This window comes from Myxine glutinosa, chromosome 4, assembly GCF_964187855.1.
Source record: "Myxine glutinosa chromosome 4, kmMyxGlut1.1, whole genome shotgun sequence".
Taxonomy (NCBI): Eukaryota; Metazoa; Chordata; class Myxini; order Myxiniformes; family Myxinidae; genus Myxine; species Myxine glutinosa.
The window spans coordinates 140,673,745-140,697,202 of NC_136264.1; the positions used below are offsets into that span (position 1 = coordinate 140,673,745).

The 23,458-nt window shown below is 45.4% G+C and overlaps 1 protein-coding gene across 1 annotated transcript in view; it reads left to right on the forward strand.

Moving 5' to 3' along the window:
• Positions 1-20,654, forward strand: part of LOC137415244 (uncharacterized) — a 63,044-nt gene extending 42,390 nt beyond the window's left edge. The window contains exons 7-8 of the mRNA XM_078775312.1: positions 19,699-19,818; positions 19,964-20,654. Coding sequence (XP_078631438.1) covers positions 19,699-19,818; positions 19,964-20,128 — 285 coding nt within the window. The 3' untranslated portion in view covers positions 20,129-20,654. The remainder of the gene's footprint in view (positions 1-19,698; positions 19,819-19,963) is intronic.
• The last annotated feature ends 2,804 nt before the right edge of the window (positions 20,655-23,458 follow it).

Sequence of the window (23,458 nt, forward strand, 5' to 3'; positions counted from 1 at the left end):
TGCAATTTTGATCCACTTAATGGGAAAACCTGGCATTTACTTTTGGTATATATATATATATATATATATATATATATATATATATATTATATATATATATATATATATATATATATATATATATATATATATACTGTATATGTATATATGTGTCACACTACCAGATTCTTGTACCAGATGCGCTAAACATCTACTGCGTATAAATGCTGTTGAAAGGCGGCGCCGCGTGTTTCACCCGTTTTCGCTTCCGGGATTGATCGTTTATCAGCAATAAACTTCCGTAAATATACCTTTATTGGACACACTTTCGTCTTATATTTCACCCATCGATGGAAAAATATACGATCTTTCGTTCCATGACAGTGGCATTACCTGTTATGACCGTTGAAGCCTGAATTTTGCTTCGGACTCGACGGTCATTTGACCGTCGATTCCGCGGCAACAGTCGCCTGGTGTCGCGCTAGTCGCGACACGTGTTTGTTTAGATAATGATTAATGATACTGGTAATGATAATACTGATACGTGACTGATAATGATTAAGACAGTCATCATAGTTTGTGCAATTGATAAGACCTGTACATGCTGCTCAGTGCTGTGCATCCAGTGTGCATGATATTTTATTCATATACTGGACAAAGAATATAGTTTACTGAACAATGCTGTACTTGTATGTACTTTGTGAATTAGGCTCACAAGATAATGACTTGACCTTTGAATCGCACTTCTGGCTGCCAACTTAATATCCCGTGGGTTTTCAAATGTAAGTAGTATGATGCCACATGCATTTATTGTCCTTCATGGATAAGTCAAGCCTAGTGTACATACGTCTTGTAAATGGGGCTTCACCAAACATGTGTGTGAAAATTCTATACATGTAGGCCGACTCGTCATTTTGCCTTGATATTTTGACAGCTTGGGCTAGCGTACAGATGGCGGGCGATGATTTACAGTATTTGTGTACAGTTGCAATGCAGATTATGCTTGAAGATTCAATGCAAATTATGCTGTACATAATAAATACAGCAGTATTAGAAGAAACATGTGCGTGTTTGTTTCCCATAAATTCCAATTAAAATCAGTGCTGGTCACAACTTATTTGCTCGAAAAAAAGTGAAAAATACAGAATATTGGCAAGGTGCTAAAAAAATTATTGGCACTCGGCCAATAACTCTTATGGTACTTTTATTCACTTTACTTGTCCAACATCATGCTTGAAAAAAACCTTTAAACCCTAGAAATTGATTCTGATTGTAAATTACTGGTTGGTATTTTTTGCGAAATTTTCTAGATTTCCTGGCATGAAAAGTTGAAAAACTTGACATTTTGGGGAACACATGAATATTTAAATTTTTGTTTTAATGCATTTGTAATTGCCCAATTTGACCAACCCTGCTATTTTATGAAGGTACAGGGTTGGTACTTTAATGCTGCAGGTATAACTCGAAATCCATAATTTGAGCATCTGGTACAAGAATCTGGTAGCGTGACACATATGTATATATGTATATACATATGTATATATGTATATACAGTATATATATATATGTATGTAGATATGTATATATATATATGTATGTATATATTGTTACAGATCGCGGTTAGATGTTGTAGACCGAGCGGTTGGTGACCGCGACCTAACAAACTTACCCGATTCCACCCGAACTTTGGCCGTATCGCACCGTAGCTGCCCAATCTGGAAAAGACTAAAACGACCGAATGCAAAGAGGAAAAGGAATAAAACGAGAAGACGGACAGAAGAGTGACTGGGTTTATTATTATTTACACACAAGCAAAAAGCAAGCAGTCACGTTTATTTACAACACATAAGACGCAGGTGACACAGTGCAAATACTAGCTTATCTACAGACTTAACTTATTCCCAGGACAGAACAAACAAAACAAACTCACGTATACAAGAAGGATGGAATGGAATGAAGGTGGATGGCTGGAGGGAGAGGGAGGTCCAAGGGGGTCCCGCAGCACAACCGGCGCGTTTAGCAGCCGCCGTTCAGGCCAGGCCCCACGCTGCTGTTTTGGCTGCTGTTTTGGCTGCTGTTTTGGCTGCTGTGTACGTCGCGTGCTTTGCCAGGCCTTGTCCCACTCGTCTGGTCCAAACCCTCAACTCTTTCTTGGTTCACTCACTCCTCACCACCGACTCCTCACCGCAACCAACTGACCACCGACTCCTTACCACCGCAACCAACGCAACCACTGACCCTCCTCTGGCAACCGACTCAGACCAACTCCTTGTGACCAACTCCTTGCGACCAACTCCTTGCGACCAACTCCCTCTGGCAACCGACTCAGACCAACTCAGAGTGCATCTCTCCAGGCCTTTCTGTCTTCTGCTCTCCTCTGTAAAAACGCATCTCCCCCTGGACACGCCCTGCCTTGGGTTATATAGGCCCCCGCCCCTCAACCTTTGCGAACCTCCCCGATCGCTCTTCCTCCGCCCTCTCTAGCCAAACCCCTGGCTCATGGTTGGTCGCGCGACCCTCGGGCTCCGCCCTGGATGACGACGGGCAGGCACGCCCCTCCTCCCCTCTGACGAGGTGGAGACACGCCTTTCTTCCCCGACTCGAGCCTTGTGGTCAATGGCGGTTATTGGAGGGGAGGTAATATGGGCAATCGAGGCTCGGCAATGACGAGAGGGGATGTAATATGAAATGGAGATTTTGGGGATGGGAAGGAAAGGGGATCTATTCTCTTTCACTGGTGCAATGGAGTATTTCAATTAATGGAAGACACAGCCTTAAGCTAATACACATAATAAGGATATAACTGTCAAAAAAGATATATCGTGTCCTGCATGTATGTTTTATGGACTAACTACGGGAACGCCCTTTGACCTTTATACAACCACAAACGGAGGGAGGAGGGGTGATATTTTACAACAACCTTTTACAACAACATTTTACCACAACAATAAAATAAAAAAACATTCTCATATCCACAACACTGCACCCTCCTCCCCTTAGGCACGTCCCGGGCCTATAACTTTTACCTTAGTGTGGCACGTAGGTGTAGTTCCCTCTACTTTTAACCTGACCCTGAGTGCGACAGTTTTAAAACATAAATAAATGTGTCCCGCTGCTCCATTGCACCCTGCCTAACAGACTTATGCCCACAGTTAACCGAATTGCGGAATGGTCTTCAAACTATACACTGACGGTGGGAAGCATTATTTACAATGACGCTATTTTTATTTACAAAACTAACCCAGGACCTGTGATTGTTCTTTCTGGGGGGGGAGACAGTCTGCTCTGCATCGACGCACCATGAACGCACCCAAAAACGCACCAATACACACCCAAGCACCAATCGGTGCAGTCACATTGTTCATCAGTGTTCCATAAAAATAAAATCAACAACCCCTAACCCTGCAGGTGATCTCTTGCTCTTCGGCTCCCTCTGCTGGTGATTATTATTTGTCTTCCAGATGTTGTCATTTTCATTTTGCTTTGCTTACTGGCGGCCTATTTGTATTAAAACTTGCACCCAATGTGTCCTTTTTATTTATTTTATTTATGGCCCACAGGGCCGACGTGTGGTTCACCTGTGGGGCATCGGTGCCCTGTGGCCAAGGTCCGCCAGCAAGATTTCAGGCCCTCATGGCCGGTTCCAGCAGAGGGGCCATGCCCCAACCCATGGGGTCCATAAGTGGTGCTCGGCCACAGGCATGTGGTCCATAATGTGGTGCATCGATGCAGACAGCTGGTTCTGGGAATTTCGGGCGCACAATGGCCGACCCACGCACGCTCCCCTCGGCACCCAATGGCGCACAGGTCATGTGGGAGACAAAAGGGGAAAGACAATTGAGCGAGGGGTAAGGTCACAAGGGTACACATCAATAAGGCAATGCAAGGCGAAATGCGTACGGAGGGCGAAGTGAGAAAGCTCGTCCCTACCGTACGTCACCCCCCTGTCACCTACCCTACCCTTGCCCTTACCCCATATGTACAAAAATCTACACATTTACAAATTCGTCACTACTGTCACGTCTTCCCCATATTTCCCCTATACCAAATTCGTCTCCACAATCCCTCTACTTCAAAATTTGCCATCACCAATTCATCATCAATCCTCATAAGGAGGGAGAGATGGAATTACGCACAATGTCACACCCACGTCATGATGCGTCTCACAATCCAAACATTTGCATCATAAAAATAATCAAAACATGGCATGGTGTGGAGTACCTGTCACCTCAGGTGAGTGGATGCAGATGGTGCGAGGAGACTTCATCCTAACTACTTTCTAAATGACATTAACACACTTTACACTACCCGGGGTCTTCCCCTGCCAATCCATTGGCCAACTTACACCATGGGTTCTAAAAACCAATTCCCATTGACCAAACTGTGGTGCTTCTCAATTTGGGGTCTCACTCCCCCGATTCATCTCCCGGTGCCCTCGCACAATTTCTGGGCTGCGACGTGTAACTCTCCCAGCAGGTCTACCCACCTGCACACCTCCACCACTGTAGTTGCCACCCGAGCTTACCTAGCTCCTCACCCTAACCTATCTAACTGGGGCAGGCCCCTCCTGGCTCTGTCACCCCTCTCGGTGCCCTCTGGCACTGGGCTACCCGGGTCCGTCCTCCGGATCCTCGGGCCCCATCCACTACTACCGGCTCCCAGAGCCCACCTGCGGCCTCACCTGGCCGACATCCTCACAGTGGTGGAGTGCCCAACCAACTACACACACTAACAGGCTACACGCCCAGCCATTTCCACAACACTAATGCACCCATCCAAATACCATTCTTTCACCTCGCACCACAGATGCCAATATCCAACCACAATTTACCTGTACCCTCTACCTAACACTTACACTACCCGCCCCGGGTATCCGTGATGGGGGTCCACTCTTCCCCCATCACACCTTCGCACCATCCACTCCACTCCACAATTTCCACCATATTCACTCCACGACCATCCATTCCAATACTCCATACCATTTATTCCATACACCTGTCTTTCATTCACCTGTCGTTGCACACCTGTGCAATCCTACCTGGTGCCACCTGCACCCTCCTCCTCTTCCTGGACCATTTGGTCAACACAACACGCAATCACCACTACTCCCTCATACACTGCTCCACACACCTGTTCAGTTGCACACCTGTGCAATCACACCTGTTCAATTCTCAAACACACGGCATCATCTCAGCTAACTACTCCCCTCTGAAACTTGCGCTTCCCAGTCGTCCCTTTAAACTATTGCGCTCCCACGTCATTATCATCCACACTAAACTACCTGCGTCCCCACTACAGGTATCAGTCACTAACTAATCTTAACGTTACCTAATGTCATCTTCGCTAGATCCCTACCAATATCCAAGCCCTCCCTGGCTCGGTTGTCATAGCCACCCCATAATCTATAGCTCCTTTGCCCCCACCTGTGAGGGATGGTGGATTTGCCATCCCACCACATCGGGGGTCTCTCACTATAAATTTTGCTCGTCCAAATTCCAACCAATTCAAAAATTTTCCATTTACTGCCAATTCTACCCATACCATCATCAAATTTTGCTTTTTTCTAATTTCGGGGCCAAAACACTATCCTCATCACCCGTCTACTTATTACATCCTCTCGGTGCGCCAATTCACGTCTACAGCCCGGCTTCGTACAGCCGAGCAATGAACGCGGATTCTTTTGTGCCGGCGGCTGGATGCGTCCCGCATTCGGGGCAGGGGCGGGGGCTTACCCGGGCCGAGATCCCACGCACCACCTCGGCGTGGAGCCATCCAATGTCCCGATCTCGACCTGCCGGCACGTCTCAATAGAAAGTGGTCGCCATGACGACCCGTCCTATCGGGCTGCCCGCTCCGCCTAGTGGAGCCCGGACGCGGCCGTTCCACGCGAGGCCCAGCGTGGATCGCGCACGGCGGTCCTTTCGACCCCGCCGTGGCTCGGATCCCCGCTGGTTCTCGCGGCACGCGAAGCCCGGCACGCACCGAGGGCCCGATTCGGCTATAAGTCGCTCTAACCGCTAAACCGGTTACCGTTGATGCTTCACCTGGACGCTTACATGCATACGCTACCCCTTTCTTGCTCATACATGCAGCCGTTCCAATGCTCCTCGTACCTTTCCTTACACACCTCGGTACACTCATTCCGCTCGCCGACTTGGTCACACACCTGACCACCGAACACCTTGGCACACATTCGTCGCTCGCACACCTCACCAACACACCTCTTCGCGCCCCTTTCTCGGTCACCTCCTTTGTGACAATCACAGGTGTGCTCTCACCCGCACACCCAACCACGTGCCTCACGACCAATTCCAGCGTGCATTCCCACTCACGCTCTACCATTCCAGGTGTGCATCCTTCCATTCCAGGTGTACATCCTCGCTCACCTGCCACAACCAACTCACGCTCCGTGTCACTCTCACTACTCTCACCTCCACTCTCGGTCGCGCACTCACCCTTACTCTCGACAGCACACTCTTTCCTCATGCACCCGTCCGTTACACACCTTTCTCGCGCACACTCTTCCGCGCATTGTCCCGTTACACCCTCTGTAACACTCACCACAGGCATGCATTCTCCCTTACTCTTGACAGCATGCGCTTTCCCCATGCACCCGTCCGTTACACACCTTTCTCGCGCATCCTCTTGCGCACACTTTTTCGTTACTTCCTCCGTAACACTCACCACACCGCGCTTCCCTGTGCCCCCTCGCACACGCGCTTCGACCAACTCGCTCCTGACGGCACACTCACTCCTCGGCGTGCACTTTTTCCTCACACACCCCATGGTCGGACATTCTCGCACACCTCTTTTTTCGCACACCTGACCTGTCGCACACTTCACCAACGGCCTCTCACGAACACCCGGATCCAAACCAATCCCCAAGCCGACTGAATCTCCCCTCACATCATATACATTGCCACTCACCTCTGTACTTCGTCGTCGCACCTCGTCTGCCACCTGCAAACTTTTTATTTGGTTAGTGAGCATCACATCATGAGTTGAGCACCGACCTTGCACATATTCCATCACCTCCTCCTGGATTTCTCTTTTAGTTTCTGTTCGTCCCTTCTTAATTTCCCTCACCTCTTCTTCCACTTCCTCTAATTTTTGTTTAACCTCTTTTATTTCTCGGTGCGTCTCCTCAAGTTCGTCCTCTAAGGCTACCGTGACCGTCTCTATGTGCATCCTCACCTGCCGGTCCTTTGTCTCCATTATCTCTGTCACCTCGTCCACCCTCATTGTCAGTTCCTCACGTACCATCTGACATTGCCTCTGTGTCGCTATCAAGTCATTTTTAATTTCTTTTTGTGTCGCCTTTAACCCTCCGAGTACTGCAGTGTTCCTTTGAACCTGCTCCACTAACTTCGTTTGTCCCTCTGTCAGCTGTTCCACCTCCTCCGTCAGATCTTCTATTCCCCCTTGTAACTTTGCCGTATTATTTCTCACTTCTTTCTCCATACGCTTCTCACCTCGCTTTACCTCCTCGCGTAGCCCCGAGACCTCCTCACTTACACCTCGTCGTATCTCCTCCATCTGGTTCCCCATCTGTTCGATTTCCCGGGCGGATTGCTCCCCTATTTCCCGCAATTTGTCTTCCATCCTATTTTCTAACCCCATTAACCCATTTTTCACCCCCTCTAACCCATTGTCTAACCCCTCAAATTTAGCTTCTAGCCGTTCCCCCATTTCTCCCATTTTGCCCCCCATTTCGCCCCCCAATCGCTCACTATCAGCCCTCGCTCCGTCCCTCATTACCCCCATTTGGCCCTCCAATCGCTCACCCTGAGCATCCATCCGGTTCCCCATTACCCCCATTTGGCCCCCTATCCTGTTTTCCATCCCTTTGAAATTATCGTCTGTTTTTACCATAAAGGCCATCATCTGTTTCATAAACAGGTTCAAATCCATTGGCATCTCGGGTTCGACTACCGCGACCATGGGCGTTGCTAAATTTGGTGCCGCTGTAACCACGTGCGCGAGAGCGCCATTTTGTGCACCTGATACTCCCTCAACCGCCTCCTCATTGCTCCCCTCCATTTGATCCTGGGTTACTCCTAAACCCTCTATCTCTCCCACCGGCATCCCGTCGCCTTGACCAGCCATGGCGCGATTTCAAAGTTCAGGTTTTGTAAAACAAAACAAATTTCGGCCGCTCCAAATTTTTGACCAAATTTTTTCTAGATGTTTTTTTTTTTTAAATTTGGTTCGGGCTCCGAATCCCACTCCCAACACCAATTGTTACAGATCGCGGTTAGATGTTGTAGACCGAGCGGTTGGTGACCGCGACCTAACAAACTTACCCGATTCCACCCGAACTTTGGCCGTATCGCACCGTAGCTGCCCAATCTGGAAAAGACTAAAACGACCGAATGCAAAGAGGAAAAGGAATAAAACGAGAAGACGGACAGAAGAGTGACTGGGTTTATTATTATTTACACACAAGCAAAAAGCAAGCAGTCACGTTTATTTACAACACATAAGACGCAGGTGACACAGTGCAAATACTAGCTTATCTACAGACTTAACTTATTCCCAGGACAGAACAAACAAAACAAACTCACGTATACAAGAAGGATGGAATGGAATGAAGGTGGATGGCTGGAGGGAGAGGGAGGTCCAAGGGGGTCCCGCAGCACAACCGGCGCGTTTAGCAGCCGCCGTTCAGGCCAGGCCCCACGCTGCTGTTTTGGCTGCTGTTTTGGCTGCTGTGTACGTCGCGTGCTTTGCCAGGCCTTGTCCCACTCGTCTGGTCCAAACCCTCAACTCTTTCTTGGTTCACTCACTCCTCACCACCGACTCCTCACCGCAACCAACTGACCACCGACTCCTTACCACCGCAACCAACGCAACCACTGACCCTCCTCTGGCAACCGACTCAGACCAACTCCTTGTGACCAACTCCTTGCGACCAACTCCTTGCGACCAACTCCTTGCGACCAACTCAGAGTGCATCTCTCCAGGCCTTTCTGTCTTCTGCTCTCCTCTGTAAAAACGCATCTCCCCCTGGACACGCCCTGCCTTGGGTTATATAGGCCCCCGCCCCTCAACCTTTGCGAACCTCCCCGATCGCTCTTCCTCCGCCCTCTCTAGCCAAACCCCTGGCTCATGGTTGGTCGCGCGACCCTCGGGCTCCGCCCTGGATGACGACGGGCGGGCACGCCCCTCCTCCCCTCTGACGAGGTGCCTGGAACGTGAGGTGCCGAGGTGCCTGGACGAATGGAAAGCCTTTCTTCCCCGACTCGAGCCTCGTGGTCAATGGCGGTTATTGGAGGGGAGGTAATATGGGCAATCGAGGCTCGGCAATGACGAGAGGGGATGTAATATGAAATGGAGATTTTGGGGATGGGAAGGAAAGGGGATCTATTCTCTTTCACTGGTGCAATGGAGTATTTCAATTAATGGAAGACACAGCCTTACGCTAATACACATAATAAGGATATAACTGTCAAAAAAGATATATATATATACTCAAAGGCAAAAGTTATTGTGACACACAAACAACAAACAGAATCAGTGTTAAACTTTTACTGCCACGAATGAAATGTTATTACATGGAAAGACAAATGTTTCAAGGTATGGTAACGATCAACAGTCCATAAGAACAGTGCACCTGGCATATGCAAATGAGCCACAACACAAGAGGGGGTTCACAAGCAAGTTCACACAGTCAGTAGCGAGTGTGTCCACCTTGTGCATTGGTGCAGGCCTGGCACCTTCGCCTCATTGAGGCCACTAAACGTCGATGAAAGTCCTTGGGAAGATCATTCCATATCCGAGGAAGGATTTGGTGGAGTTCCTGCAGCGTTTTTGGAGGATTCGGATGACGTCGTAAACGTCGCTCCATTTCATCCCAGTCGTGTTCAATGGGTGACAAATCAGGGGATCTTGCAGGCCAGGGTAACACATTAACATTGTTCTGATTAAGATACTGCTGTACAACTCGAGCAACGTGTGGTCTGGCATTATCGTGTTGAAACGTCACTCTAGGGCCGTTCTGTTGCAAAAACGGTAAAGCGGCCATTTGCAAAATCTCGTCTCGGTACCTCACAGCATTCAAGTTCCCCTCAATCACAATCATTGGCGTTCTTGCTGCAGCTGTTATCCCACCCCAGATCATAACGCCCCCACCTCCAAAACGATCCCCTTCCAGAACACATGGCCTGATGTAACGTTCACCTGTGCACCTCTAGACACGTGTCCTACCGTCAGCTCGGTGAAGCTGTGCCAAATGGTGTTTCTATGGACGTTGAATCGACGAGCAACATCACGCTGCGAGGTACCAGACTGAAGCATACCTAGAGCTCTCCATCTGTCATTTTCCCCGAGGCGTGGCATGTCGAACTTGTTCCAGAACGATGAATCGAGGTGTTTTTCTGACTTCTGCACTTCTTAAGACTGCATTGAGTGGAAATGATAAGCGTCTGGTTGTCTGGCCTTTTAAAGTGAACATTGCTGGCCATTTTTCTCGAATATGTCATGCTTCTTGCAAATTTCATGCAATTCGAACAACAACTGCTTGGTTGCGTTTCTTCGACCATTTTAACACACTCTTTCTCTGGTTCAAATCCAAAAATTCATTCACAAGATTACCAATGAAAAAATTCCATGTCACACTAACTTTTGCCTCTGAGTATATATATATATATATATATATATATATATATATATATATATATATATATACAGTCATCCCTCGTTTATCGCGGGGGTTACGTTCCAGAACCCCCCGTGATAGGTGAAAATCCGCGAAGTAGAAACCATATATTTATTTTATTCTTTTTATATATTTTAAGCCTTTCAAAACCCTCCCCATACTCTTATAAACCAATGCAGACTCCATCCTTACAATGGCCATATTGCATGAAGTTACCACCCTTTTCGCTGTCTGGTTAAAGGACACTGCTGCCGTCGCCCTTATATTCTTTTCGTCCTTCTTAATGTACCGGACCGTAGATTAATTGAGCCCGTAATGGCGGCCTACAGCCGCAAAGCTTCTCCCTTTCTTTAACATCTCGGAGACGGTGGGAGGGATTTTCGAAGCTCCACACGGTCTCCACGTTTTTCGAAGTTAAGTCTGTTCACAATTGTATTTTGTCGAAACTGTATTTATCTTTCGGTGTGTGAAGTTATTGTGTGCAACTTTGGTTGTTTCTCGGTGTTTATCTTTCATAAATTGATCGTCTGTTTGCCGTGTCGCGAGCAAGGCCTTTGCCGCGTCGCGAACGATTTGAAATCGAAGTTAAGTGATTGTTCCCATTTGTATTTTCGTTAAAACTGTATTTATTTATGGTGTTGTACGTATATTGTGTCCCGACGAAGATTTTTCGGTGCAAATCTTTCATACCTGTATTGAAAATCGTGTTAATTCGTGTCGTGTCTTGAGGCTTTGTACAGTGTACACTGTACAACCTTGAGGCTTTGTTTTTTCTCTCAGCGGTCCGTCGTTTGTGATCCAATAACTTTCGTTCTCTGTATTCCCAGGCTTTTCACCCATAGCCTACTTCCTTGTGTAAATCTCAACTCAAAAAAAAAAAAAAAAAACATTTCCTTCTCTGTTCTCATTCGTTTATTCATTCTTATTCGTTCGTTCGTTCTTTGACCACGTGTTTCTCCCCCATTTCCCCAGATAGTTTTCACTGTTATTAACCTTCAATGTTTACACTTTCCCCTCAAGTTATGTATTCCGTCATATTTTATAACACCTTTTTCTTCTTCTTCTTTAAAAGGCTGCTTTCGACTTGCTCACCAAATCAATTCATCCCAAAAAAAATATCCATCTCCTATAGTGCCTTTTTTCTACATTCCCTAAACTCTCCTGCACTCCATCCTCCATCCAGCGTCCTTAAACGTATTTTTAACTCGAAGGTCACAAGAAACTCATTTTGCAATAAATGTTCGTTTCCCATAAATCGTACACTTTCTAAAATCCAATCTCACCCCTCCCCTCCAAATCTTCCCCATAACCCCTCCCCTCCAAATCTTCCCCATCACCCATCCCTTTCAAATCTCCCCCCTTGCCCCCTCCCTCCTAAACTACCCCCTCACCCCTCCCCGCCAAGACGCCCCCTCGCCCCTCCCCACCTAGACTCCTCCCTCACCCCTCCCCTCCAAATCTCCCCCATATACCATCCCTTTCAAATCCCTCCCCTTGTCCCTTCCCTCCCAAACTCCCCCCTCACCCCTCCCCTTCAAATCTCCCCACCCTCATTGCTTCTCAATTTCCCCCCTCTCCCTCCCCCTCCTCAAAGCGTCCTCCCCGCTTCTTCCCCCTTCCAACTCTCACCTCCATCTCCCCCAACCTTCTGCCTCGCTCTTCCCCCTCCTCAAATAACACCTCATTGTGCCTCACCCAATCACCATCAAACCTTTTGTCCGCCCCATCCTTCCCTTTCTCCGAGCTATTCTGAAATCTCTGACACACCTTCAACAGCTCTCCCTACCTCTTCCACCTCTTCCACATCTTACCCTACCCCTCCTCCCCCCTGTTCTGTATCTGATGCTCCCCCTTCCTCTTCATTACCGGTATGGACCTCAAACATCCGGGGCCTTCGTTCAAACTTAACTGATCTCTCCATACAGGTTGCTTCTGTCAAACCAGACGTGATCTGCTAAACAGAAACTTTCCTCCTTTATGATGTCTCTGATTCCTTAGTATCTCTCCCGGGCTACTCCCTCCTCCGGTATGATAGACCTGAGCCTCGTCCTGGAGGTGGGGTTGCTATCTTTATCAAAAACTCTCTTCCTCACTCGCCCTGCACAAAAACCTATCAAAAACACTACTCTCCACCTCACCCCCAGGTATACCTCTGGCAACGGCTTCCCCTTCGCTCCCACCTCTTGTTCATATGTGTGTTGTACCGTCCACCAAACAGTGATGACTCCATCTCCATCTCGCTGTCTGATAATATGGACCAACTTCTATCTACTCATCCCAACTCTCTCTTCCTCATATGTGGTGATTTCAACTGTCATCATGCCAGTTGGCTGGGTGTGGGTACCTCTCTCACCAGCCATGGCTCCTCAGCAAAGGACTTCTGCGACTCACTGGGACTGACACAATCTGTCAATTTCCCGACCCGGATCTCAGTCAACGGAACATCTTCTCTTCTGGACTTGGTTATGACTAACTTCCCTGAAAATGTCTGCTGCTCTTCTTCTGCTCCAATCGGATCATCTGATCATGTCCTTGTTAAAGTGGACATCTCTCTGACCATCCTCAGGGAGCCTGCTCAGCGTCGACGAGTCTGGCATTTCACTCAGGCCAACTGGCATGGTCTTCAAGCAGCCATCAATCATCTGGACTGGTCTCCCATCTCTACCACCTCTGACATCAACTCATCCTGGGAATTCTTCCAAAGTAAATTGCTCTCTCTCATGCACAGATTTATCCCATCTCGTCTTCAGTTGTCATACCCTTCCTCCCGTCCATGGTACACGGAATCTTGTGGTGAGGCTGTTGCCCAGAAACAACTTGCCTTCGTCTCCTGGAAAGCAAATCCAACGGAAGGAAATCTCATTTCCTTTCACAAAGCCCGAAACAAGTGTGTGTCCACCCTCAGGAGAGCCAGGAAACAATATCTCTCCGTTCTCAAGACCGAACTCTCTTATCTGTCTCCCTCTTCCAAATCCTGGTGGCGTCTGGTCAAATCCGTTTCTGATGTTTGTTCCCCCTCCATCCCCTCCCTTACCTCAACCGGCTACACAGCTGACTCCGCACGTGAAAAAGCTGAATGCCTCAACTCTGTGTTTGCCTCTAAATCTTGTGTCCCAAACCCATCCCTCTCTGTACCCACCATACCCAGTCGTACCCTGCTGCTCCTGGACTCCGTGTCCTTTCCTCCTGACAAGGTGGAAAAGTTTCTGTCAACCCTCGACTCTGATTCTGCAACTGGACCCGACGGCATCAGCCCACGGGTCCTAAAATCCTGCTCTGCCGCTCTATCTCACCCTCTCTCTGTTCTCTTCACCCTCTCTTTTGCTCAAGGTCAACTGCCATCTGCTTGGAAATCAGCCAACATCACCGCTATGCACAAAAAAGGTTCAAAAACAGATCCTAGCAACGACAGACCAATCAGCCTTCTCCCAATTATCAGCAAAGTCATGGAATCCATCATTGCTTCGGATATGAAATCTTTCCTCTTCTCCAATGGCTTGATCTCTGATCATCAATTTGGTTTCAGACCAGGTCACTCTACTCTGGACATGCTGCTTCTGCTGTCTCAACAATGGATGGAGGTCCTCAATGCCAAACAGGAAATTAGAGCTGTCTCCCTCGACATATCACGTGCCTTCGACACGGTCTGGCACCCCGCTCTGCTCACCAAACTCTCCTCCTTTGGTATCCATGGAAATCTCCACGCATGGCTGGCGGACTTCCTCTCTAGTCGTCGTCAACGTGTGGCCCTGAATGGGTTTCTCTCATCTCCTCTTCCTGTTCAGGTTGGAGTTCCCCAAGGCAGTGTTCTGGGCCCCGTGCTTTTTCTGGTCTTCATCAATGATCTCTCTGACTCTCTTGAAAATCCTCTCTATCTCTTTGCTGATGACTCCACTCTCTGCCGCTCCATTGCTCTTCCCTCAGATTGGCAGTCTGCAGCCTCCTCACTCTCTGAAGACTTGGACAAAATCACAGACTGGTCAAACAAGTGGAACATGTCTTTCAATCCTGACAAATCTCACACTCTTACTTTGTCTCTCCGAAAAGATCGCCTGGACAACCCTCCCATCTACTTTCTCAACAATCCTCTCCAAGAAGTTCTGTCGCTCAAGCTTTTGGGTCTCACTATCTGCCATGATCTTTCTTGGGAAAACCACATTTCCAAGCTGGCCTCCAAAGCCAGTCGCCGACTGGGCATCCTCCGTCGTGCGAAGTCCTTCCTCGGCACACCTGAGCTCCTCACCACATACAAGGCTTTCATCCGCAGCTCAATGGAATACTGTTCTCCCCTATGGGCCGGTGCTCCTGCTTCACACCTAGCTCGGCTTCACGCTGTTGAAACCAAAGCTTTCAGAATTATTGGAATCTCCCGCGATGAAGCTATCTCTGAGGGCCTTTCTCACTCACTCACCGCAGGCAGGTAGGTGGTCTTTCTGTCTTCTACCGACTCCTCTCCGGCCTCGCACCCCCAGCTCTCTCTGTGCTCTGTCCCCCAAATATTCCTACAGGTCGCACAAGATCTGCCAGCAACCCTCTGATGGTTAAACTGCCGAAATCTCGGCTCTCTGCTCACCTTCACTCTTTCATTCCTCTTTTCTCCCGCCTCTGGAACAAACTCCCTCACTCCCTTCAATCCCACTCCTCCCTCCAGGTCTTTAAAACACCTGTTCACCACCATCTCTTATCTTCCTCCATCAAAAACCTTGATCTTTTCTACCCCTGCTAATTCACCCCAGATCCACCTTGTTTTGAAATTCCAACTTCTTTCCTGGAAGTCCTGGCAGTGTCCATATGTTTTATACCTCTCCCACCGCCCCCTTCCCATGCCTCCCTCCCCCCCCCCCCCCAAAGCCCTCGCCCTCTCTCAGATCTCTCGATGTCTCCATGTCTCTCGGTCCCTGCTCTCAAATGTTGTGTTTGTGTCCTTCCCCCTCTCTCCCCATCTTGTCTACCGCTCCCGATGTTATATGTTTTATGTGTCGGTTTGTCTTTCTGTGTGATTAATGTTCGCTCTTTCACAAGCCTCGATCTTGTATACAAAAAAAAAAAAACGTCGAGGAGTTTCACCTTCTCTACGATATTAAGCATCTTCCTCTGGCGCTTAGGTTCAGTGCCAGAACCCTTAGAAGACGCAGAACGTTTACCCGTCATCGTAGGGCTTGAAACAACTTCACAATTTTACACAAAATGCACAAAAACACAACACCGCAGGATACTGAACAGCGTGCTCTGATTGGTCGCATCTCATCCATCTGCCAATAGTGTGCCGCGTACGAAATCATCTGGGCAAACTAGTGCAAGCAACCCAAGCTTGGTTTTCCATACGCGCGATTCTTTGTCTACTCATTTATAATGCGTATTTTATTTCGATTTACCGTACTGTAATATTCTTTTAATATAGGTTTTAATTAATGTTATATTTTTATTTATATTAATATTAATTTTTTAGGCTAGAAAATGCTTATTTTACCGCAAAAATAATTAAAATCTAAAAAAATAAAAATACCTATAGGCCACAGAATCCCGCGATATAATGAAAAATCCGATATATAATTTTACATATACTAGCGAGAAAAACCCGCGATGTACCGAAGCCGCGAAAAGTGAAGCGCGATATAGCGAGGGATGACAGTATATATATATCAGGTATCAGGTTATATATAGATATATAATCGAGAGATTAAATCAGACGCGAACGTAGCTTCAGGACGTCGATCTTTAATTGTCGACATACAAAAAAAAAAAAATTGTCGACAATCTTTCGACCAACAAAGGTCTTCTTCTTAGTCGTCCCCAAGTTCAACAAGAAGAAGACCTTTGTTTGTCGAAAGCTTGTCGACAATTAAAGATCGACGTCCTGAAGCTACGTCCGCGTCTGATTTAATCTCCCGATTATTTATTTAATGCAAATGAGATGCCCTGCTCGTAGTGTGGAGTTTCTACTATTTCTCACAGTTATATATATATATATATATATATATATATATATATACACATATATATACAGTCATGTGAAAAAGTAAGTACACCCCATGTAAAGTTTAGACTTTTTCAACATATTTCAACATACAGCTATTTGATCTTCATTTCAACAATATTGATAGATAAAGGTGATATAATATGACAAATATCATGAAACATTTACATTTTGTAGTCCATTGTATAATTTAAATAAACATAAATGCAAATTTCACATGTGGAAAAAGTAAGTACACCCTTGGCTCTAATAGGTGGTATTGCCCCCTTTGGCAAAAACAACCTCAAGTAGGTGTTTCTTATAACTGCCTACCAGTCTCTGACATCGACTTGGAGAAATTTTTGCCCACTCCTCCATGCAGAATTCTTTCAGCTGTGCGATGCTTGAGGAATTTCTTGCATGCACAGCTCGTTTCAAACCCCCCACAACATCTCGATGGGAGTTAGATCCGGGCTTTGACTTGGCCATTCCAGAACCCTTCATTTCTTTCTTTTCAGCCATTCCTTGGTGGATTTACTGGTATGTTTAGGGTCATTGTCATGTTCCAAGGTCCACCTTCGATTGAGCTTCAACTTTCCGACAGATGGCCTCACATTATCTTCAAGCACCCTCTGGTACAATGATGAATTCATAGTGGATTCTATGATGGTGAGCTGCCCAGGCCCTGATGCAGCAAAGCTGCCCCAAACCATAATATTTCCACCACCATGATTTACAGTTGGTATCAGGTTCTTGTGGTCAAATGCTGTCTTTGGTTTTTGCCAAACATGTCTTCTGATACTGTGGCCAAATAGCTCTACCTTTGACTCATCTGTCCAGAGCACATTGTTCCAGAAGTGCTGGTATTTGCCTAGGTGTTCATTGGCAAACTTTAGTCTTGCCCTGATGTTCTTTCTGGACAGCAAAGGTTTCCTCCTGGCACACCTCCCATGTAGATCAAATTTGTGGAGCCTCTTTCTAATGGTAGTCTCGTGCACTTTGACATCAACAGTGGGACGAGCTAACTGTAGGTCCCGTGATGACATTCTGGGGTTCTTGGAGACTTCTTTCAGCATCTTGCGGTCTACTCTCGGGCTGCACTTGCTGGGGCGGCCTGGCCTGAACAAGTTGGCAGTTGTTTGGAATCTTTTCCACTTGTGGATAATCTTCTGGACAGTTGAATGATTGATTTCAAATTGTTTGGAGATCTTTTTAAATCCCTTCCCTGACTCGTAGGTATCTATAACCTTCTTTCTGAAGGCCTCAGAGAGCTATTTTGTTCTAGGCATGGTGACGCTGCACACTTCAACAACAAAGAGCAAACCAAACTAAATGTCTGAGGTTTAAATAAGACAGGTTCCTCCAAGATCCTCTCTAACGATGTTCTAATCATTTGCACCTGAGCTGGTGCACCTGATTCTAATTTTAGGTATTTGAAGTAGTGACAAATGTAGGGGTGTACTTACTTTTTCCACATGCGAAATTTGCATTTATGTTTATTTAAATTATACAATGGACTTCAAAATGTAAATGTTTCATGATATTTGTTATATTATATCACCTTTATCTATCAATATTGTTGAAATGAAGATCAAATAGCTGTATGTTGAAATATGTTGAAAAAGTCAAAACTTTACATGGGGTGTACTTATTTTTTCACGTGACTGTATATATATATATATATATATATATGCCCTGCTCGTAGTGTGGAGGAATTGAACCCAGGTCCCATATATATATATATATATATATCCCATAACCCATATATATATATATATATCGACATACATGGGGAAATTACACGCCGAGGCCAGGAATTGAACCCAGGTCCTCTGGTGAACCGTACCAGTGCTCTGCCACCTGAGCTATCTGGGTGACCCTGATCAAGCATGTAATTTTCCCACACATATAATTGCCACTCTCTTTCCACCACTACTTCCGGGCCAGGATGTTGGTGCTCCTATGGTTGGCAGTGAGTCAAGTTGGTCCAACTTAATGCTGGTGCTCCTATGGTTACATTGAACCTGCATTTAACCCTTGTGAAGAAACTCCTTCAGCAGCACCGACGATGCTCCATGACAGAGTATGGTACATCAGATACAATGTCTGTTGAGACGATGTATTAATTGTGAAAGTTGAATGAAGTAAAAAGGTGACCAATAGTAATATATTAAAAGTAAAAAGGTGACCAATAGTAATATATTAATTAAATTATAAGCTGTGTGGGGAAAAAACGCTGGAATTCGGGAAGTTACTGGTTACTTCTGGATATTGAACCATCTCTTTTTAACAAACAATTTTTCGCAGCATTTGCTAATAGAACCATCCAATAATTCTGAATCTAGTGTTTGGAGGGAACGACTTGTGTGAATGTCATTGGACTGACCATAAATAAATGGTATAGCAGAGTGAGTGAAAGAGCAGAAGAAGAAGATCCAGTCATAATTTGCTTTGCTGTGTACAGTACGATGTAAGTGTGCTTTGTGTACATTTCTTGTGCTTTCTCTCTTAAATAAATACAAGTTTGGACTCCACTCACCCACCAGTTAGCAAGAACCTTAGGTCATGTGACAGTTAGGAATATGACATCTCTGTCTCTGTTAGGAATATTATGAAAATAAATGACCAGATCTCATTGTTGTGTGCCTTGGCTTTGTATCTGCATGACGGAACAAATGTTTTATGACGCAAGGATTGATTTTAGGCTAGCTCGTCAACCATCTCCTTACTGTTTGTCTATTCAGGGTAGGCCCTGTAATCATCACTGAGTTGCAGAGAAACTAACCACAAGTCCCGTATCCCACAAATAGTGGCTTTACTGATGGGATAAACATGCTTGCACTGTCGACCTTTGTTATTTTATTTTGTACATTCAACAAATGGTCCTAAAATGACACATGATTAAAAGTAAGCAATGGCCTATGGGTTTACTTAACATGAAAGATAAGGCCAGTGACATGAGGATCGTGCTTTTCTTCTGATCACCCTGAAAGTTAAGACCGTTAATTATAAGTCGTGCTTCTGTGCTGATAACGAGCACCTGTAGGAATGTTTAAGAGAAAGAGGATGCTTGTACATAGGTCTCGGACCGAGCCTTGTTTCCCAGTTCCCTAGGCAGAGGCAGCGAGCGGCCCTGCTGTCCAATTTGGCCTGTGCTCAGTTGTTGCGGCCTCTTCTGACTTCTGAAATATTGAACGCACTCAAATATTTCTCCAATATTGTACAGGTAACTGATATGCAGACACACCTATAAACAAACACACACACGCACACACACACACCATTAACTGTGTTGCATTCCGCCAGTATAAGGTAACCTCACCTCTTGCGGTATTCTCTGAAATAATGTTGCCACTGTGATGTTTCTACAGGAAATATTTTTTTATGAAAATTCGATCTTCCTCCTGGATCTTCTCATGCCGAATGAGCTACTGGCTCCACTCACTGGTTCCTCATCACGATTACTCCACTCAACCTTGTTTCTGCCTTCTCAGTATCCACTTTATCGCATGTACAACAGCCATATATTTCCCTAACTCATTTTGCTTTGCATTAAGCTCATTCTGTTCTGTGTACTCATGTAAATCTCTCTCAAGGATCTTTTTCAAAATTACACCATGCATTGAACACTGCTTGCACCCTCCAATCGCACGTTCTTCTCTCTGGGAACATGTGATAACAAACCAGTTTACAATGACACCATGAACAATAGTACCCTGTTTTTATTGATGTATCACACCATGTACACACACCCTGTTGTATTAAACACATGTACACACACCGTGCTTTATTTACATTTACCCTCGTTACAAATGGAGTTTTATTACCCAACATGCATAGCACAAAGTGGAGTTAAACAATTGGTTCACTCTATGTAGTTTATCTGTGTACAGACATCAGTCTCTGATGAAGAAACTGCTTCATTTCAATTGAATTTTATAGTTTGAACACTGTAGAACACAAATCATGTAAAACCTCCTGAAACATGTCAGTAAACCTCCTGAAAATGTTTTTGTTTCTATACAACCTTTAAAATCTTTATTTTATTTCAGTTGAATTATATACTTGAACACTATAGAAGACAAATCCATTGGGAAATAGGGCCAAAAACGATATATAGCAGGATATTTCAAAAAGTTATGGACGGATTCGGACGAGATTTGGCGGAGAGGTTGCATATGTGACAAGGAAGACTTGATTCAATGTTGGTTAAGAGCCGAATCCGGATCCAGATCAGAGAATTTTAAAAGTGTTTTTTCACCATTGAGTAATAGGGCTAAAACCAACACATAGCACGATATCTCAAAAGGTTATGGACAGATTTGAACGAAACTTGGTGGACAGGTTGGGGGTGTTACAAGGATGAAATGATTAGATTTTGGTGAATATCTGAATATGGAATTCTGATAAGAGAATTTTTTTTTTTTTAAGTGATTCTTCAACATTTAGAGATTTGGTGAAAAGCGATATATAACATGATATTCAAAAAGGTTGTGGACGATTTAGGACAAAACTTGGGGGATCAGTTGGTTATGTGACAAGAACGGGCCGATTTGATTTTGGTTCAGGTCCGAATCCAGATCCGGCCTGTAAATGACAACATCGCATAATTATATTTGCCATTAGTGGTTGTTAAATATAGCCTCATTGTATGATATATTTTCATTTTATTTGTACTGCAACTGGTAATGTTAAGTTTAATCATCTGGTATCTTGATTTATTTCTGACGCATTTCCGGTCATACAGTACATTGTTCTTGGCGAGGACCGCATCGCAACTCACAAGTTTGTGTACATACGTAATCAGGAAATAGTGCTATATATTACCACTGATTTGTATAGGTGCCCGCGGAACTACATAACTTCCGGTTAGTGCACCCTTCGCGACAACAGTCACGTGATTGAATACGTTGAAAACAAACCACAAAAGGGCACGTGTTACAGCCCGAAATTATGGAAACGGTGAAGGTTATTTGATCATAACTCGCTTAATTCTTGTCTGATCTTTAAAATTTTAACTTTCCGCCAAGGTAGAAGTAATTATCTTTCTAACAATATAAAGTTTTATGAAAAATAATACGAAATGTTTGTATAGCCGCCCGCGGAACTACGTAACCTCCGGTTAGTGCACCCTTTGCGACAACAGTCACGTGATTGGATACGTTGAAAACAAACCACAAAAGGGCACGTGTTACAGCTTACTTCCGGTAGTCTCGCCCTCACCTATCGATATACTTTAATTTGAACACTGTTACCACAAGATGTGTTTGTCAAGCCCAGAGTTATGCATTGGAATACTTTGTAATGTGTATGTGTGTGATTATTTAGACCATGTTCGAAAGTAGGTCTAACGGCTTTTATTCATTCACCAAACGTCTTTGAATGGAAGAACGACCGTATAATCTAAGCACGGCAACTCGTTTTTAGAGCCCAGCATAAAGAGGCAACAAGTTTCTACGGTGCCAATATAAATTCGCAACTTCCTTATGGTGTGCAAGCGCTGTATTATGAGAAGAATAAAGTTCAAGAGACCCATATTGAGAGCTTTGCTCATGATTATGCTGAGGCATCTCATACAAAATGTAAAACTGATCAGCCTGGCGGACGTTTGCACGCTACCGACTGCCGTTCTAGTTCTTTCTGTCATACTAAAATAAGCTATTTGGTGTCTGATTGTCTATCTGTCTGTCTGACGATTTTTGACCGCGATACATTCGGTCGTTATTTATCCAATCTTTACCAAACTTGCCAGGGGGACTAGAGGTCACACTGAGGCATTCTGTGCTTATTGCGTCCACTACATACTAATGGATCGAAGCCCTATCGACTTGCTAAGCCTCTAGGTAGGCTGCTAGCTATGCTGCAATGATTTTTAGTTAATAAAGGTGCTAATAAGTCTTCAAGCATGAATGATGGATTCCATTTCCTGTCCGATTTTTCTAGCCACCAGATTAGTTTTTGTATATGCAGTCGAGGCTCGTGGAAGAGCTAGTATTAGTCGTACATTGAACGAAACAGGACACAACATGACAAAGGGAACAGTAGAGAGAGAGAGGGGGGGGGGGGGATGACACCAACAGCAGAATTGAAAGCCAAGATAGAGGGAGACTTGGACAAACAATGGATGTGTGGAGGAATGAGGGGCAGGAGAGGATACCTAGTGTGGACAAGATGGATACAGAAGGAAACTCTCAGGAGGGAAAAACTAATAATTTGGAAGGAGGAGTGATTGGAATGGGGTGGTTGGTTAGCGAGGGTAAAAAAGATCATGGTTTTGGATTTTGGGATCAGTTTGGACAGCAAGGCAGGATGATAGACAGTATCAAAAGCACAATATATGTCCAGAGAGAGAGACGGCCCTGATTTCGTGTCTGACTTTGAGGGCCCCCATACATTGCTGGGTGACTAGAAGCAGCATGTCCAAGGTGGAGTGATCTGGTCTGAAACCAAATTGGTCATCTGAGATGAGGTTGTTGGAGAAAAGGAAAGATTTCACATCAACTGCGATGATGGATTCCATAGCCTTGCTGATGATTGTGGAAGTAGTTAAGAGGATCAGTTTTTGCACCTTTTTGCAAAGTAATACAAAGTAATGTATTGCAAAGTAATCCTGGTTGTAAGCTGGACCCATAATTTTCATGTCAGCAAAAATGTACACAAAGTTCTTGAACATGTCTAGGAGATTGTTAATAAAGACAACAAACAACAGGGGTCCTAGTACACTGCCCTGTGGTGCACGACCCCAGTTTGAGCTCATTTCATTGATAGCGACTTTGAAGCCTTCCTATTGGGAATGCTCCAATCCACATGAGGCGTTTTCCTCCCATACCATATGATGCAATCTTCATCAGTCGTTTGTGCAGAAC